The sequence below is a fragment of the Chenopodium album genome, chromosome 20 (genome assembly GCF_948465745.1).
Source record: "Chenopodium album chromosome 20, dcCheAlbu1.1, whole genome shotgun sequence".
Lineage (NCBI taxonomy): Eukaryota > Viridiplantae > Streptophyta > Magnoliopsida > Caryophyllales > Amaranthaceae > Chenopodium > Chenopodium album.
The window spans coordinates 10015407-10031160 of NC_137853.1; the positions used below are offsets into that span (position 1 = coordinate 10015407).

Here is a 15754-nt window from a genome sequence, read left to right on the forward strand (position 1 = left end):
GATCTTAATATCCTGTATAGATCTCCTGTATTTGATGATGTTTTGCAGGGCCGAGCACCACCAATAAATTTTTCAGTGAACGGTCACGAATACAACTTAGGTTACTATCTAACAGATGGTATCTACCCAAATTGGGCAACATTTATCCAAGGATTTAGCCACCCACAAATTCAAAAACACAAGTTGTTTGCTGATAAACAAGCAGCAGCTCGAAAGGATGTTGAACGTGCATTCGGAGTTTTGCAAGCAAGATTTGCAATACTACGACAACCATCACTTGCTTACGATGAAGATATTTTGTCTTACATTATGAAAGCTTGCATCATAATGCACAACATGATAGTCGAGGATGAACGACATCACTACATTCGAGCTGATGTTTTGAGAAAATTCTATGAAGAAGATCTACCACAACGTAGAAGCACTGGAGTCGGAACAAGCAGAAGTGCACCGGCGAACAACGATGAGCCTTTTCAATTCAATACTGGACGACCAGAAAATATTGATATTGAAACTTATTTGGGAAGAAGGAATGCTTTACGTGATAAGGGCACACATGAATCACTAAAATATGACCTTATCGAGCATATTTGGCAAAAATTTGGTCCCGAGAATCAATAAGCTTGTGTTTAATTATCGGGAAAAATGAAAATATATGTTTTTTTTAATTTAAAAAAAATGTAATGTTAATGCTTTATGGTTTGATATGTAAAAGTCGATCAATTGAATAAAATAATAATGTCATTAGCATATATACACAATGTACAATTTATTGTTAACATTCATAATCATATAAATAATTAGATGATGATGATAATGGGTAGGAGAGAGAAAAAGTAGGAGAGAGAGTGGTATGGGATTTTATTTTAGCCCATGAGTATGTGAGAAGTTATAAAAATAAAATGTCCATGAGGAAAAGTGGGAAAGAGGAGTGAGAAAGTGAGTAGAGAGATAATGGCATTTTTTTTTCCACCCATGAATGAGAGTGGTCTAATGTTCCCTATGAATAGTGACTAACCATCATGCCCCTAATATAATTCTTGAAAAGACATTGCCCTTAATTGTGGAGAAGACGATTGTATCCTTGTTTAAAATCATTGCCTACTTCTCTATCACCCGTGCTTTGGATGCCAGGTATGCTTGTCTTGGTGTTCGTGTCAGCTCGATTTCTGGTTTATGGCCTTTAATGCCTTCTAAGTCCTTTTAGGTTTTGAAAATTTTTGCCGCAAAGGACGATTTGGTCATTAGTGGTGTTGGCCGGGGGAGTTGAAAGATGGTAGTGTGTCGGTGCTTTGTGTGGGATAGTGTGGTGACTTTTGATCAATTGTGGGTTTCATTTGTAGTGTACAACGATTGTACTACCTCCGTTTCATAAAATCTGCAACAAACTAGGATTTACGTTTCCCAAGACAAAATTTGATAAATGTAGTTTAACAAAAGTAAGGGTAGGTTATTAAGGGTTAATAAAAAAAGTGGGATAATTTGATTAAGCCACCCACCAACAACCAAAACCTCTGCCCCCACCAAGCCACCCACCAAACTGCCCACCCTAGCACCGCCAACACCCACATTCTCCACCAGTATCACCACCTTTGAGGCTTTGACACATCCGACCACCTTATTACCGCCACCAACACAACCACCGCATGACCACCTTCGACACATTCAACCACCCTCTCACCACCATAAGATCCGAACCATGCCCAAAACCCACCCTACCCAACTCACAACCACAAAAAACCCACTGTGTAAACAACTCCTCACGCACCACCACAAGATCTGAAAACACCAAACTCCCCCCACGTTCTCACGCACCACCACCAAGATCCGAAAAAACCAAACCCCACCCCACCTAAGTCGCAACCACCAAAAACCCCAACCCACCTAATTACCCCATCACCATTATCACTTAGGTCTGAATTTGAAGGAGGACTGACGACTTAGATAAGGGAAGCAAGTCCGATTCGAAACCCCATCACAATTTTCGATTAGATCTGAATTTCAAGGAGGACCGACGACTTTGATAAGGGAAGCAAGAAGCCGGCGACATTGATCTGAATTTTCGATTAGCTCGTGCCAGCGAGTGTCACGAGTAAGGGGCGACGACTGTCACGAGGTGGCGCTGATCTGAGTGGTGGTGGTGGACTGTATTTCTGGTGGTTGAGATTCTTGAGAGGGATGAGAGAGAAAAGTGTGTTTCTGGTGGTTGAGAGGGTAGAGAGAGAAAAGTTGGTGATGTTGGTGGTGGATGTGGGCTATGAGGGAGGAGAGAGAATATGGGTTAGGGTTTAATTATGAATAAATTAATTTAGGTTAATAAGTTAATAGGTGGTTTATTGAAGTTAAGTAAGGGTGTGTTGGTAAATTTAAACAAAAAAATTTACTACATTAGGAAAGTTTTTTTTTGTTGCACATAATGTGTAGTTTCCCTTTTAGGAAATTGTTGCAGATTTTATGAAACGGAGGTAGTATTAAGGTTAGTCTTTTGGATTTGCATTTAAATTAAACAAGTTCAAGTAGTTTGTTGCTATTTTTCTCAAAAAAAGTGTTGTTGCTATAATTAATTACAACTTTGTGGCATAAGGTGTTAAGCTAGATTTGTTCGTTGATGTAAAAGATCGTTTATTACAATAATAGTTTTTAATAGTGTTTTTAATCACAGAATTTTATCTTTAATACAGTACTTTTCTAAATTATTCTCGACATATTAAAAAAAAATACATAGTAATGATTTTTTCTAATTCGTCTCAATGATTGTTTAAAAAAATAAAAAAAAAACATTTAAAAAAAATAAAAATAATGTTTACTATTACGTAAGTACATACGTAGTATTAAAGATATTAATAGTAAAAAACATATCCAACCAAATTCATGACACAAAAATAAATAAGATAATCTTACTCAATATACTTATCGAATGCATAAAAATCTCATGAATCGACAGTCCTCGTAGATTCTGGTAAAAAAACAACTCCATTTTCGGAAAGCCCAACAACCAAAAATTGAGAGACGTGCAAGCAAGCAACTATACAACAAAACTTTTGCTCACAACTGAAAAACTAACCTTCAATTTTACCCAAAAACCCAGAAAAAAAAAATCAAAAAATAACTTCTTACAAATCAATCAAAATATTTCAAAACAAATTAAACCTTTTTTAAACCAACTAACCAACCAACCAAAAAAAACACCTTCTTTTATTCTCCCACAACAATTATGCCTCCATCAACACCTCCGTCATCCCCTCTTCCTCCCATCATCTCCGATCCTTCCGACGCTGCTTCCTCCGAACATCGCCTTCGCGAGGCGGAGGAGCGCCTCAAAGAGGCCATCCAAGAGCTCCAGCGTCGCCAGCTTAGTCGCGCCGCTACGGCTGCAGCGCGTGGACCTCACTGCCCTCCCTGCGATCACCCTGATGACTCCTGTGTTGCTCACGCCATTGGTAATCTCTGTCAGAGCTTCCTCCTCTCTTATGGCGTTCGTGTCGGTATTGGTATCCTTTTGCGCGCCTTTAAGCTTGCTCGTGGTCATTCTTACTCTTCCCTCCTTGATCTTAAGGTTCTACATTATGCTTAATTATTGATTTTTTTTTTTTTTTTTTTTTTTTTTTTTTTTTTTTGTTGATTAATTTGTTTATGCATTTATTCAATTTGTTGATTTCAATTTTCATTTTTTCTAATTGTAATTGTTTGATTGTTCCTTGTTGGAATTTGTGATCATAGAGATTGAAATTACTCAAATTAGGGTTACGAATCATAGATAGGAGGATAGAAATCCTTGATGGCTATTCTGTATCGATTTCGAACACGGATAGTGTATGGCATTTTTGATTGTAAGTCCTACTAGTGAGTACTAAGTCTTTGAAGAAAGGAAATGTAGTGACTAGGAAGTATATATGAATTGTCAATTGAATATATCATTTTACTAGCTCTTTTTGGCCTTTTCTTGATCAGATCAGCCTCAAGTTTCATCCTTTATGATGTTTTGGAAAATTTTAGAGTTTGTTAATTTGGTTAAGGTTTTGCCTTGGTCCTGTGGATATGTATATATTAGAGGATGGTTCAAACTATATTGCTGAATATGAATTTTGTCAAATATTTATACATCAAAATAGAGAATTAATTGTGGGTTTAGTTTCTAGTAGACCTGGTTATTGGGGATTCAGGTCAGGGTTAATTTGGGTTAATAGTGGGCAAGGTCATTAGTGGCTCATCTTATGACAGGTCAAAAGTCTATTTTAAGTGGGTCACGAGTCCATAGCGGATTGATAGTGGACTGGACGGGATAATAATCAAGCATGAAAAATGTAACCTATAATGTATGGGGATGTGGATGTAGGACTTGGTTGTGACTATTGTGCTTATATTTTGGATGCTATATGTAGATTAATGTAACAAACTCAATGGGTGGATTGTAGTTTTGTTTGTTCCTGGGTAAGATCCAAGTTTTATGCTAGCCTGTTGAAGTGTAGGAACAAACTAAATGGGTATTTTGATTAACTTTTTAATACCAAGCAAACTGCGGAATGCCAGTCAGTTATATCAATGATGACTTAGCTAATTATTTGTATGGATGATTATGGCATGCCATGTGATTTGAAAGATTCTATGGGAGATGTGAATGCACCTTTGGGTTTTTTTTAGGGGAAAGCTGAATGAAGGGCAGAGACCCTTGATTTATTTAGAATTAGCACCACATAAGAGATATAGAGGTGGCCTTGGTTTTGTGTGGGTTTTTAGGCAATTTTGGATGCTATTTAAGGTGGGAGTGGTAGGACATTCCAGTGAGGGAGGCAGTGTTGGAGCAGTGCCAGTGAGGTTAGTGGTGGTGGGATGGAGGTGGAGGTGCATTGGTGTTGGTGGGTGTGGTGGTGCATTGGTGGCATCAAGAAAGGAGATAAAAATACCATGAGGGAGGTGGGGAATCAAATAAGAGGACTTTGGGGGTATAGTGAGGGTAAAAGGAATATTTGAAATGATATTATGAACAACAACCAAGGGCATTAAATTTGTAGACTCCATTCTCTTTTTCTAATACTCTATACCAAACGCCCCCTAAGCATTATTCTCCCCCTGTGTAAGGCATAATTCATATTGGTTATTTTCTCCTTTAGTTAATCTTTTGGAAAAACTAAATAAGATAGATATTTCTATGGTTGCATCTTGCATGTATTGATGAACCATTGATAGGAGATATAACTTGCTTATGGTGATGGTGGCATTGGTTGACCCTTGGTGTTTTATTGCTAAAAGAAGTATTTGCTGAACATTGGAGCAGGAGCTGCACTCTATAAAGTTCTTTTTAGGGGGGGGGGGGGGGAACTGAGGATTGTGGGGAAGGCTTGAAGATTTGCGTATATTGTTACAGATCATCCACCATATCATACCATTTTCTACCTTCTAAAGAGACCTTAATATGTGTCAAATTTAGAGAAGGGTTACTAGAGGTCAAATATGTGTAATTTACTGATACAACGGCAAAGAGGCTCTTCTAGCCTCACACTTATGACTGCAAGACTGTTTCTGTTAGAACTTGGCATGAAAAGCAGCCAAGCATAGCAGCTAGTGAAGTGGGGATCAAAAGCATAACTTCACTACAATCATGCACTGGTCCTGGCTATAAAAAAAAACCTTTGCATTACAGATATATCAGACATTGGGGATTCATCAACAAATTGGGTCCATAACCTTAGATTGAAAATCATTTGAGATGGGAATTTTATTGAGGTTGGCATGATTGTTTGCTTCTATTGGCTTGGGATTTTCATGTGATAGAGCTTTGTTACATCTCTAATATATCTATCAAACCCTGCTCAAGTTGCCTGATTCTCCTATACTCTATCACACGGTCGTACCACATACTATGCTTTCCGTATTGCTTCCTAATTCTCAATAGCCCAATTCTCTTGTGGTGTGAATTGGTAATCTCCTTGTAGTGATCCAGTGATCCCTTACAGTCTTTCACCATAGCCTGTAATAAATAGAATAAGTTAGGAGAACTCTTTTAGAAAGATTCCACAAAATATCCATGTGAAGATATTGATTATTAGTTCCACAAAATATCCGTGTGAAGATATTGACCATTGTTCACAAATTATTGTCTGGTTGAATAAACCTATGTCTAACATTTTAATCATCAGTGGAATGATGGGTTGGCAAAAGCTTTAGATTCAAGTATTACCAATTATTTTAAACTTAGTTTGACCTTCATAATAAAGGAATTATGCTATTATCATTTTGTATACTGAATTGCTATGCACGAGTAAATTTATCAGTAGGTAGTACTACTCTACATTTACACTGTCAAATGAGAGCCTCATTAATTGATGGTTGTGTGGCAGTTGCTTATATGCTTTATATAGATATATGTCTTGCCTGATTTTGAATCTTGTTGGTTGCTTTTGTCCAGCAACTTGTCTCAGAAAAGGATCTGATTGTTAGAGAGGAAGCTTGTCGTGTTGGGTTGGTTTTTGGTGGTTTAACTGGATCCTATCATGCCCTGAGATGTATACTAAGGAAGTTGAGGAGAAAAGAAACTCCTTTCAATGCGTAAGTTTGTAATTTGGACTATTTTGTATGTGTTTTAGTTGCTTATATTAACAGTACAGTGTATGTGTGTTGTGTAAAACACTCCCAAGTATTACATATTGGTAACTTTGTTAAAGCTGATGATGGAGCAGAATCTTAGCAGGCTCTATTGCAGGCTTGTCAATCTTAGCATTAGATGATCCCAACCAAAGGCGTACTCTATCTCTGTATCTTTTGGCCAGGCTGGCTCAGGTACCTTAATCACTTAATATTTATTCTTGTATATTGAATAAAGGCTGTTCCTGCTCATCTATGTTACTGATCTCAGGTGATCATTTTTGCAACATTGTGAGGCTTTAATTACATCTGATAATGTTTTCTTTCTTCTGCTACTAGTGTACTTACAACTCTGCTAAATCCAAGAACAAATTTCATCTATGGGGAAGCCACTGGAGACATGGTGATTCTTTACTTTTTGCTTTATCTTCCGCGCAGGTAATTGTGGTTTACCTGCATGCTAATTACATCTTTCTTTTCCACCTGCAAATATTGTTCATAATATTTGTTGCCGGTCTTCTGTTTAACATTGAGATATATATATAATTTTTTTCATAATATTTGTTGCAATGATGTTAACATGAAGTAGGTCAGTTGTATATGATGCCATTATTGCATTAGCTAATTCATCTGATATATTATCATATGCACTACCATGTAAAGTACATCAACGATATGGTGCTGTGAGTTTTGTGACTTCTAAATGAAGCTATGTCCTCTATGACTTGTTTCTCTGCTTGTAGCGAACACCTAATATTGTTAATGGATGTTAACATGAAGTGGTTCAGTTGTGTATGATGCTGTAATTGCATTAGTGATTCATTTGTTATCTGTTTTATCTGTATTATCTGTATTTTAAAGCCATCTTATATCATATTATATTTACTGGACTTTCCAACTAAAACTGACATTAAATATACTTAAATCCATCTAACTTGGAGATACTCTTCTCAGGTCATGTATTCATTTATAATGCGTCCTGAGAGCTTACCAAAATCCTATCAAGATTTTATTCAGAAAACAGGGCCAGTGGCAAAACCTGTATACAAGGCTGTCCGGGACTGTTGTAGAGGTACTGCGGTGGATGTGGCTTCATTGTCAGAATACTTGTCAAGTAGAGGGGTCCAAAATCCAGTGTCTCTGGAAGAGTTCCCTTCCATAATTCCCTGTTCCATCATTCATCCAAATAGCCAGTCATGTTTAGGTCATGATATGAAAGCAGCAACAAATACTTTTAAAAAAACCTTTCCTCTCTATTTCTCGCTGACCTTTGTACCTTACGTGGTTCTGCATCTACAAAAGGTACTTCTATCTTGAGCTCACATTTTCATCTATACTTGTGATTAATTCATGGGAAAGGAAAATTACTGTGATATGTAACCTTCGCACTTTAGACAGATGTTGCAGCAATTATTATCCAGTTAAACTCTGTTATATTGCGAAATTTGTTCAGCATATAGATTGGAAGTTATGGGAAAAACTTCTTCAAGTTGGGTATCTTGCTTGTGTAATGATGGTGCTGACACATTATCTTTTGGGGTTCATTTTGTGTAACCTCTGCAGAAGAGTGCTTTGTTGTTGATGGATCAGTGCTACCTTAGTCACGGGACACTTTAGTAAGAGAAGTGGTACAAGAACACAGTTTGTGACCTAGTTTTGTTAAACTAAGAGTGTACCATGTACCACAAACAATTCTTATGTTTTGGGTTGTGGTTCATGGGACATCAGCGAATTATTTCATGCCGTAAATAAAGATGGTCAATAATATAGTGATCACAGGATGCTAAACTGCTAATATATAGGGACTATAGCTATCTTCTAGGCTGGATACATTAGTTTGAAATATAATAATGAGGGACTTATTGGTAAAAGTTTGACCAGCACTCAAGCGGCATGTTAAAACTGGCTGTATTTTCGTTACTGTATAGTTTTGGTCAATTTTATTAAACTGGTTGTATTTCCAATTTTCCATTACCTGAAACAAAGTTGCTATCCATTGTAGTTCTTGGAATCACCAGCTCAAACTAGCTGGCGTGCTTCAAAAGAGGCTGTTCGCTCAACTACATTCTTATCAGCATTTGTTGGGATCTTTCAGGTAGCTCACTTCTCTGGAGGTATTTTATGGATCTTCTTGGCACACAAATTTGATTTCGCTCTTGATTTGCAGGCTGTCATTTGTTTGCACAGAAAAGTGGCGTCACAAGACCACAAACTTGTATATTGGCTCTCAGGTGGACTTGCTGCCCTTTCTGTGCTATTTGAACGAAAAAGTAGGCGGAGTGAACTTGCCTTGTATGTTCTTCCGCGTGCTGGAGATTCTTTATGGTACATATTGGTTAATCGCCATTTACTTCCAAATATTAAGAATGCTGAGGTAAGCTTCAACCTCTAATTCTCTTCATTTATGGCTTCATCTATTTCTACTCCGTATATCTTTATTTTGATCAAGAATTTTATGCCATTATAATTTATTATCCATCCATTTTTAAGATGAATGACCTTCTATAACTACTTTTGTCAAAGAAATGTTACCCCAAACTATCAAACCTTGTTCCTCAGTTTATGTTTATTGTGTTAGCTGGAACAAATTCAGATGTCTAGATCATGCTTGATCGATTCATGGGATTTTTTTTTTATTGTCAGCCATTGGTTTTCCAATTATGTTGTTGGTTGGAGGTTTATTTTTGGGTGATTTTTTTTCCACTTTATAACTAGCTACAATTCCTTTTGCTTTAAACAGGTGGCTTTATTTTGTGCTTGTATGGGCGGGATCATGTATTATTTAGAGCATGAGCCAGACACGATGGCTCCATTTTTGCGGGGCATATTACGCCGCTTCTTGGCAAGCCGAATTAGTAATCCTAGTCCTCCACCGAATCGTAATGCTTCATATGCATATTTACAGGCTTTCGAGGCCATGGAAAAGCCGAAAATACAGGAGAAGGAAGGAGCTGCCGAGGCAGCTTCTGCCAAGTATAATCTTGAAGCTATTTCAGGGCTATGAGAATTTAAAGATAATAACCTAGCTGATCCTTTGATTTTTCAACACATTATTTAAGCCATCTCGCCCATCTGTGCTACTATGTAAGGTCTGGTGCTTGAATTAGAGCTAGCTATTTAGAGTTATCTCTTCCACTTTTTGTTCTTTCTTCTTCTAATCATAGTACAGTTAGCGGTCCAAGAGTGGGAGGGGTTTCATGTGCATGAACGACAATATCGGGGAATAATCTAAGTTGATTTTTATGATAGGTCATTTTTTCCAATGCTACACGCTCTATTGGAATTAGAGTTGGCAAATATATCATGTTGTGTCGTGTCTTGTTCATGTTCGCGTTTACAGATAATCGGATTGAAGTTCCTAAACACTAACTTAAAAGTGTCATGTCGTTTCGTGTTGGCTAGTTTAGGTCAATGTTTCGAAAGTGTTACTAACATGCTTTTCTTGGTTAGTCCGTGTCGTATTGTATTTTGTTTTCAAAAGCTGGTCTTGTAACTGTAACTTTTGGTTATCATCAAAGAAGTATCACCATTCCAATGTAATACTCCGTATCTTATACTCCTCTTCGCTCTTATTATCTTTATGTTTGGGCAAGTAGCTAGGGATGTCAGTGGGGCGGGTCAAGTAGGAGACCCGCCCCATCCCCGCTCCAGTGGGGCGGGGATGGGTCTCGGTTTGGCGGGTGGTGGGGCGGGGATGGGGATAAAAACTATACCCGCCATGGGTGATGGGGCGGGGTGGATTTTAAGTTGTACCCGCCCCATCCCCGCCCCGCCCCACCCGCCCCACTTCATACCCGTCCCATCCCCACCTCATACCAACATCTATATATCTTTTAAAGCAAAATTACATACTTTTATACTATTTATAAAATAATTACATGAAATACAATATTAATTATAATACTTATATTATAACACAAAAATGTGTGTAGAATGTTTTATTTTATAATTCGTATTAATTATGTAAGATTGTTTATTTGAGATACGGAGATTAGGTGGATCTTTGGTGGGGATTAGGCGGGTCTTTGTTGGGGATAAGGTGGGGATGGATATCCAAGTGGGGGGTGGGGCGGGGATGGTTTTGGAGTTGTACCCGGTGGGGCGGGGATGGGGATGAAAATTGGACCCGCCGCGGGGATGAGAATGGGGATAAAAATATTAGGTGGGGATGGGGATGGGAAGGCCAACATCCGCCCCGCCCCGCCCCGCCCCGCCCCATTGACATCCCTACAAGTAGCAAATATGATATAGTTTTAATAGTTGCATCTATTTCACATGTTGGTCAGCAAATTTCTTTATAAGTTTTATGTAATAGAACCTTTAGACTCCGCATATATACTCATTTATTTCTAAAGAGAATCATGAAAGCAAAGATATACACGGAATTTGATTGCAAGTTTATAACTTTAATCGAATAGTAGTACATTTTTTAACACAAATAGTAGTACATAAATGTACACAACTACACATTCATAGTACACATCTCAAATTACAACTTAAATTAACTATTTAATGAAAAGTTGTGACACATCGTATGTCTTTATTCTTAAAATCAAATTAAAGTAATACTTATATAAACACATAATAATTACCTTTTTCATATAAATTACAGTAATAATTGTGTTCCCAACTAGTAATGTAACAATTAATTAACTCTGGATAATTCGTACCATAGTTTCATTATTTTTTGCGATGATTCATATCATGCTCTACCAAATCGTCTTCCTCTTTGCTGATATGCACGTAACGCCTTAACAAACTCATCTTCTCCAAAATCAGGCCAAAGTGTATCAGTGAAGTACATCTCACTATAAGCTGATTGCCAAAGATAGTAATTACTTATACGTAATTCGCCGCTTGTTCGAATAAGCAAATCGGGCAATGCCATGTCCGTAACATTAGTTTGAAGATGCTCCTCAAACAAAGACTTGGTTATATCTTCGGGTTGAAGAAGGCCATCCTTCACTTTGGTAGCAATGGTTTGACAAGCATGCACTATATCATTTTGGCCGCTATAACTCATTGCTAAGACAAGATGAATACCTTTGAAGTCTTTTGTTTCTTCTTCGATTTCTTCAACTGCTTTTCTTAAGGAATCGGATAGTGGAGATCTATCTCCAATCACAGAAACTCGTCCTCCATATCTGTTTATTTGATTATGTTAGCACAATAAATTCCAAGGATTAAAAATTTTCATGTTCAAAGTTATATTTTGAAAATTGCATGTATAAGATAGAACAAAGATTCATGATTAGGGCTAGTTAGAAAGTTGATATTTCTTTGGTGTTTAAACAAATGAAACGTTTTGACTTTCACGGAATCTTAATAAAATAGAGAGAATATTATTAAAAAATAGAGTGAAGCTACTATAAAAGGAAACGTTTCATTTACTTAAACACGGCCGGAAAAGGAAAACATATCATTTATTTAAACACGGAGAGAGTAGTGTGCAACATTTCATGAGTACTCGTATTATAGCTCAAGTTGTTATAATAAATGTGGGTGAACAGTCAAGGGATGAAGTCCAAAAGTTCACAAACTAGAGGCCACAGCGAAATTCCATCCTAAAACCAATTGTCAATATAAGATTAAATCGCTTGGGTTATAAACTGAAAGCCCTTTCCTTTAATTTCTTTTTTAATATGCCACAAATAATACTCACACTTGCACTTAACACAAGTTATTCTCATGCCATATCAATTTTATAGCTATAGGTGCAACTCATGCAAGTTTAGCATGTCCAATTCAAGTGGCTAAACTTGGTAATTAAAAGGTGCTCTTTACCTACGACAATTGCGTAGTAGATAGTACTTCAATGATCCTTCGAAAAGTTCGAGCAAGAAGTCAACTTCATCCTGATAAACAACAACAAAAACACAATATATGTATTAATAGAGGTGTTTCAATACAAAAATCTTATTTTATTTAATGTAATAGCGAACTAACATTACATGTATTATTTGTGTTTGATACAATGTTATTTATCACATGGACTATTTTTTTTCCTTATCCAAGCTTAATCAAACTTAATTGTAAGTCTTTGGTAGAATTAAGGTGAAAAAAACAAAGTCAAGCTTAGAAGCTAAACTGACCTTTGGACGTTGCCAATTCTCAGACGAGAACATAAAAAGTGAGACAATAGGAATGTTCCATCTTCGACACAAATTTAAAATCTCCGCTAAAGTCCCAAGACCAGCTTCATAGCCTTCAACAGGGATAAACCCTCTCTTCTTAGCCCACCTCCGATTCCCATCCAATATCATAGCCACGTGCCGCGGCATCAATTCGCGTCGTAGCCCCTTTGGTAGCTCACAGTCACCTTCAATATTACCATCCAACTTGAATGCTAATGATAACATGTTTCTAAATTCCCTTGTGTGCACTTGTTCTTGTTTCTTTTTGAGAAATAGGAATAATGGCATGCTTAAAATCCAACTTGGGATTATTGCCATGATAATTGAACATATTTTTATTAAGATTCTCATGTTTTCAATTGTTTTTCTCTATCTTTGGGTGTTAGAATTGGTTGGTTTTTTTCTCTTAGAATTATATTCTAAATCACCTAAATGTCATCATTATATATATGCATAGAATGATAAAATATAAGATCATGCCTTAAAATTGCTACATGCATCATTTAATTAAGTGATCAGTTGCGTTGACCTTTTGAGGCATGTGCCATAGTGAGTTGTGAGTCTTGTAACTAGAAGCGTAAAAAGTTGATCGGACTGACCTAACCTGAAAAAAAAAAAAACATCAAATTCAAATTTTAACTTTTATGAACACAATAATTTAACGTGACTTAAATTTAAAATAGACCCGATCTAACCTCACTAAACTTGACGACCCAGACACTCAAATTGACACCCCTACTTGTGACTGATGTATGATAAAGAGCAACGTTATCTGTAAAACACATTAATATTGAAAAATTATACGGATTAATAGAGATGAGAGAGGGAAAAGAAAAACACACTTGTACTTTGAGGTATCAAATACAGTCATGAAAATTAAGCTACCTCCATTTAAAAATCATTGCATTGTTTTAACTTTTTTGACATTATTTACTTATTTAACTTTGACCATAAATTTCTCAATCTATCAACTTTATAATTATGAACATTAATGACCAAAGTAAAAATGAAGAGTCTAAGTAAAGAGAAAAACAAACAACTAACTAGAGCTACAAACTAGGAAATCTATGTATTTGTGTCAAAAAATAGTAAATCTATATCACATGATTTAATTAATATCATGCTAATCCACTACGGCACTACCTACATGATCTCTAGATTCTCAACAACCTAATATCCATAATTATTATAGCCTTATAGGTGGAAGATTTAAGGATCTACATATGACTTAATCAACTAATAAACGTGTGTTCCAATACATAAGGAACTGCTTTGAATTTTTTTTTTTTTTTTTTTTTTTTTTTTTTTTTTTTGACAATCAAATAAGCTAAACGGGGGAGATACAAACTAGCTACCCTTCCTTGCTGCAACGGCAAGGTTATGGGCCTCTGCTACTTTACATCTCTTACTTTCTTAATTGAAAAATAGGTCAAAATCTTAGTGTAAGACTTGAGTTGTTCCACCACTTGCTTTACCTCCCTTTTCACGTTGCTTCCGTCTTCATAAGCTCTTACGAGCTCCAAGGAGTCAGTGAGAATGGTGATGCTTTTTCCAGCCAGATTAGGATTCTTTACAGCTTTGAGTGCTGTAATAGCTTCTGCTTGTGCTGGGGATTCAACCCACAATTAGTTTATATTCTTGGAAGGAGGAGTAGATGAGATTTAAACCTGTAACTTTTTTTTTTTAATTAAGTTAACTCTTATTACTATATCAGATGACTAACTCAACCAAAAGTTTAATCTAATTAATGATTCTTCGTGATTATTCAAATTTTATGATCTTTTTATACCTTGGTCGAAATGTCAATTTCCCAACACCGTTAAGAGCTTGCTCTCTCTTTTTTCACTATAATAGAAGCAAATTTTTTTTTTGATATCTCTTACTATTAAATAAAACATTTACACTTATAAATAAATTTGGCTACACCTTATGACTGGCCACACACAAACTTTATTATCATTCGAAATATAGCACTAAATAATATGTCACTTAATAATATTATGATCATTGATGATGAGAAATGTACTCGTAACATTTAAAATAAAATCAGAGGGAGTATCGTGAATGTAAAGTTGATGAAAAATGAAACACCTTAGAAAATCGAAGAGAGTATCTAGGAAAAATATAAGCCTTAGATATATATTGAATCTACACATACACAGACGTTGAATAAATATTTAATAGATCATCTATGAGACTTAGCACGTACTTTAATTTGGTACGATTACACGTAAAATTATTAATTACACGTAGTAATAATATACGAAATACCTCAAGCTTTCTTAAACACAAATTATGGCGTTTTATTTGGATCCGTATATATAGTGGTTACGTTTTCCTGTGTTATTGGAGTACTCTTCTGTCGTCATTATTACTTGTGTCCCTAGATTATAACAAAATATTTATTAGTTGGCCATGATACGCACCAATACTTTATTTTAGAGGATCTACAAAACAAAATCTTTTAGTTAGTTAATGATATGGTTGAAGCTCATAATTGTTGATGTGATTGAATATGTAGTCATTATTAGTTCAATGTTAAGTAAAGTAAATAAATTAAATAGTTGGTGAATAAAATGAACTGAAAAGTTGGTCATGTGCTATTGAGTAAACTGTAGAAAACCTGTAAAATTAATGAAATTATTCGAATTGAATGGCAAATTAGTTTAGTTCATAGGAATCTCGAGGAATATTTGGTGCGGTTTATAAGGCAATTAGTTGAATTATGGTGTAAGCTAGAAGACATATTTGACATCAAATTGATTTTAACCCAACGGGCTCTCATGTGAGCTGAGGCCTAAGGGGGCATGATAGACAGATGGAGTATAAAACAAAAAAATCATTATTTATTTATGTATGGGTTGACTATTGACTTACATGTATATTAAATATTCTACAATTACTACTTTTTCGTATTAATTTTAAAAACCGGACATGGCTCGGACATTATCTAGTTATTGTATGTAAGCCACCTACAAATTGAAGATCCCAAATCTAATTCTTAATTAGGCCATTTTACTCATCATACATAGGACATA

The 15754-nt window shown here is 36.0% G+C and overlaps 2 protein-coding genes across 2 annotated transcripts; one reads left to right on the forward strand and one right to left on the reverse strand.

Moving 5' to 3' along the window:
- The first annotated feature begins 3214 nt into the window (after positions 1-3214).
- Positions 3215-10111, forward strand: LOC145598149 (uncharacterized). The gene is made up of 8 exons (XM_081654459.1): positions 3215-3556; positions 6407-6546; positions 6678-6777; positions 6922-7020; positions 7537-7884; positions 8585-8677; positions 8750-8956; positions 9323-10111. The coding sequence occupies exons 1-8, from the start codon at positions 3215-3217 to the stop codon at positions 9584-9586; spliced, it is 1593 nt and encodes a 530-aa protein (XP_081510585.1). The 3' UTR covers positions 9587-10111.
- A 1173-nt stretch (positions 10112-11284) lies between these two features.
- Positions 11285-13067, reverse strand: LOC145599431 (uncharacterized). Its single transcript, XM_081655814.1, has 3 exons — positions 12675-13067; positions 12367-12437; positions 11285-11726 (listed from the first exon to the last, which is right to left on the reverse strand). The coding sequence occupies exons 1-3, from the start codon at positions 13065-13067 to the stop codon at positions 11285-11287; spliced, it is 906 nt and encodes a 301-aa protein (XP_081511940.1).
- Between the last annotated feature and the right edge of the window lie 2687 nt (positions 13068-15754).